The following is a 1,460-nucleotide window of genomic DNA, read 5'->3' on the forward strand; positions in this document are numbered from 1 at the left end:
AACAAAATTATTTTCTTCTTCTTTGGATGTCTGACACTCCCAAGAATAATGTCCATTCTTTTCACATGAATAGCATTCAATGTGTCTTTTGTCAACTGTTCTTCCTCTTCCACGACCTCGAGAAAAATTTTGATTTCTTTTCTCTTGAGAATAGTTTTTCTCATCTCTTCCTCTTTCGTAACTACGTCCTCGTCCTCGTCCATGGTCTCGACCTCGTCCTTATCTTCCACTTTCGTTGGTTTCTCCTCTAGCATTTCACAAAATTTTTTCCTGCAAGACATGCTCCACATGTTCTTGCTTGTCTTTATTCATTCTTTCTTCATGGGCCCGTAAGGAACCATTCAACTGATCAATGGATATCGTATCCAAATCTTTGGACTCCTCAATGGCTACCACCACATGGTAAAATTTTGAGTTGAGAAAACGAAGGATTTTCTCAACAACACGAACATCTTCTAATTTTTCTCCAAGCATTTTTATTTGGTGCACTACCGTCAAAACTTTGGTGAAATAATCCGAAATAGATTTAGTCTCCTTCATCATTAGAGACTCAAACTTAGCCCTTAGAGTTTTAAGACGAACCTTCTTCACCTTTTCAACTCCTATGACGAAATTTTGAAGAGTATCCCAAGCTTTCTTTGCATTGATTATATCAGCAATCTTCTCAAACGTATCATCATCCAAGCCTTGATAAATGATAGTAAGTGCACATTGATCTTTCTTTCTTTTATTTTCTAATTCTTCTTTTTGAGCTTCTGTTAGCTTGTCCACATTCTCTGGTTCTACATAGTCTTTCTCAACCATCTCCCACACTCCTTGAGCACCGAGAATTGCTTTCATTCGAGCTACCCAATTGTCATAGTTAAGCTTAGATAATTGTGGATATTGAAAAGATAAAGTAGTTCCTTTTGGCGAAGACATTTTATAAGTGACTCTGATACGACTTTGTTGGAAAATAAAAGAACAAAGCACACACACTCACGAAAAATATAAAATAAAGAAGAATGTATTGAATATATTTGTGTGTTGTTGTTATTTATGAAATGATTACATATGTATTTATACTTTTCTTTGACATCTAAACTTAATATATCCTAATAAACAAATGGTTTAAATTAAAACTAAATATAGATAACTTATTCAAACGGTGGTTTCTATTCATTCTTAAATTTTAACCATCAAGTTTATTCTTAACCGTTACCATGCCAAACCTTTTACTGGGTTCTATTTGGAGAACAGAAGGGGGCAGGCTAGCTGTGCCGTGTAGGGGTATACATGACGTATAGGGTGTATTGGGTGTGCATTGATATATATTTTTATGGTCAAAATAATTGCAATATGGCGTTTCGCGCCATATGGGAACCGCTTCCTATCTTATATATAAACTTCTTACACACTACTAGCAGTGTTGTTAGTTTCTTCAACAAAGTGAATCTATTAGTAGTATTGTTAGTTTCTTC

At 34.9% G+C, this 1,460-nt stretch overlaps 1 protein-coding gene across 1 annotated transcript; it reads right to left on the reverse strand.

Moving 5' to 3' along the window:
* Positions 1-255: 255 nt before the first annotated feature.
* LOC112805780 (uncharacterized) lies at positions 256-921 on the reverse strand. Its single transcript, XM_025848114.1, has one exon. The coding sequence runs from the start codon at positions 919-921 to the stop codon at positions 256-258; it is 666 nt and encodes a 221-aa protein (XP_025703899.1).
* Between the last annotated feature and the right edge of the window lie 539 nt (positions 922-1,460).

Source organism: Arachis hypogaea, chromosome 6 (assembly GCF_003086295.3).
Source record: "Arachis hypogaea cultivar Tifrunner chromosome 6, arahy.Tifrunner.gnm2.J5K5, whole genome shotgun sequence".
NCBI classification, from domain to species: Eukaryota; Viridiplantae; Streptophyta; class Magnoliopsida; order Fabales; family Fabaceae; genus Arachis; species Arachis hypogaea.

Coding starts and splice junctions, on each gene's coding strand:
- LOC112805780 (XM_025848114.1), bottom strand. CDS start 921: ATGTCTTCGCCAAAAGGAACTACTTTATCTTTTCAATATCCACAATTA.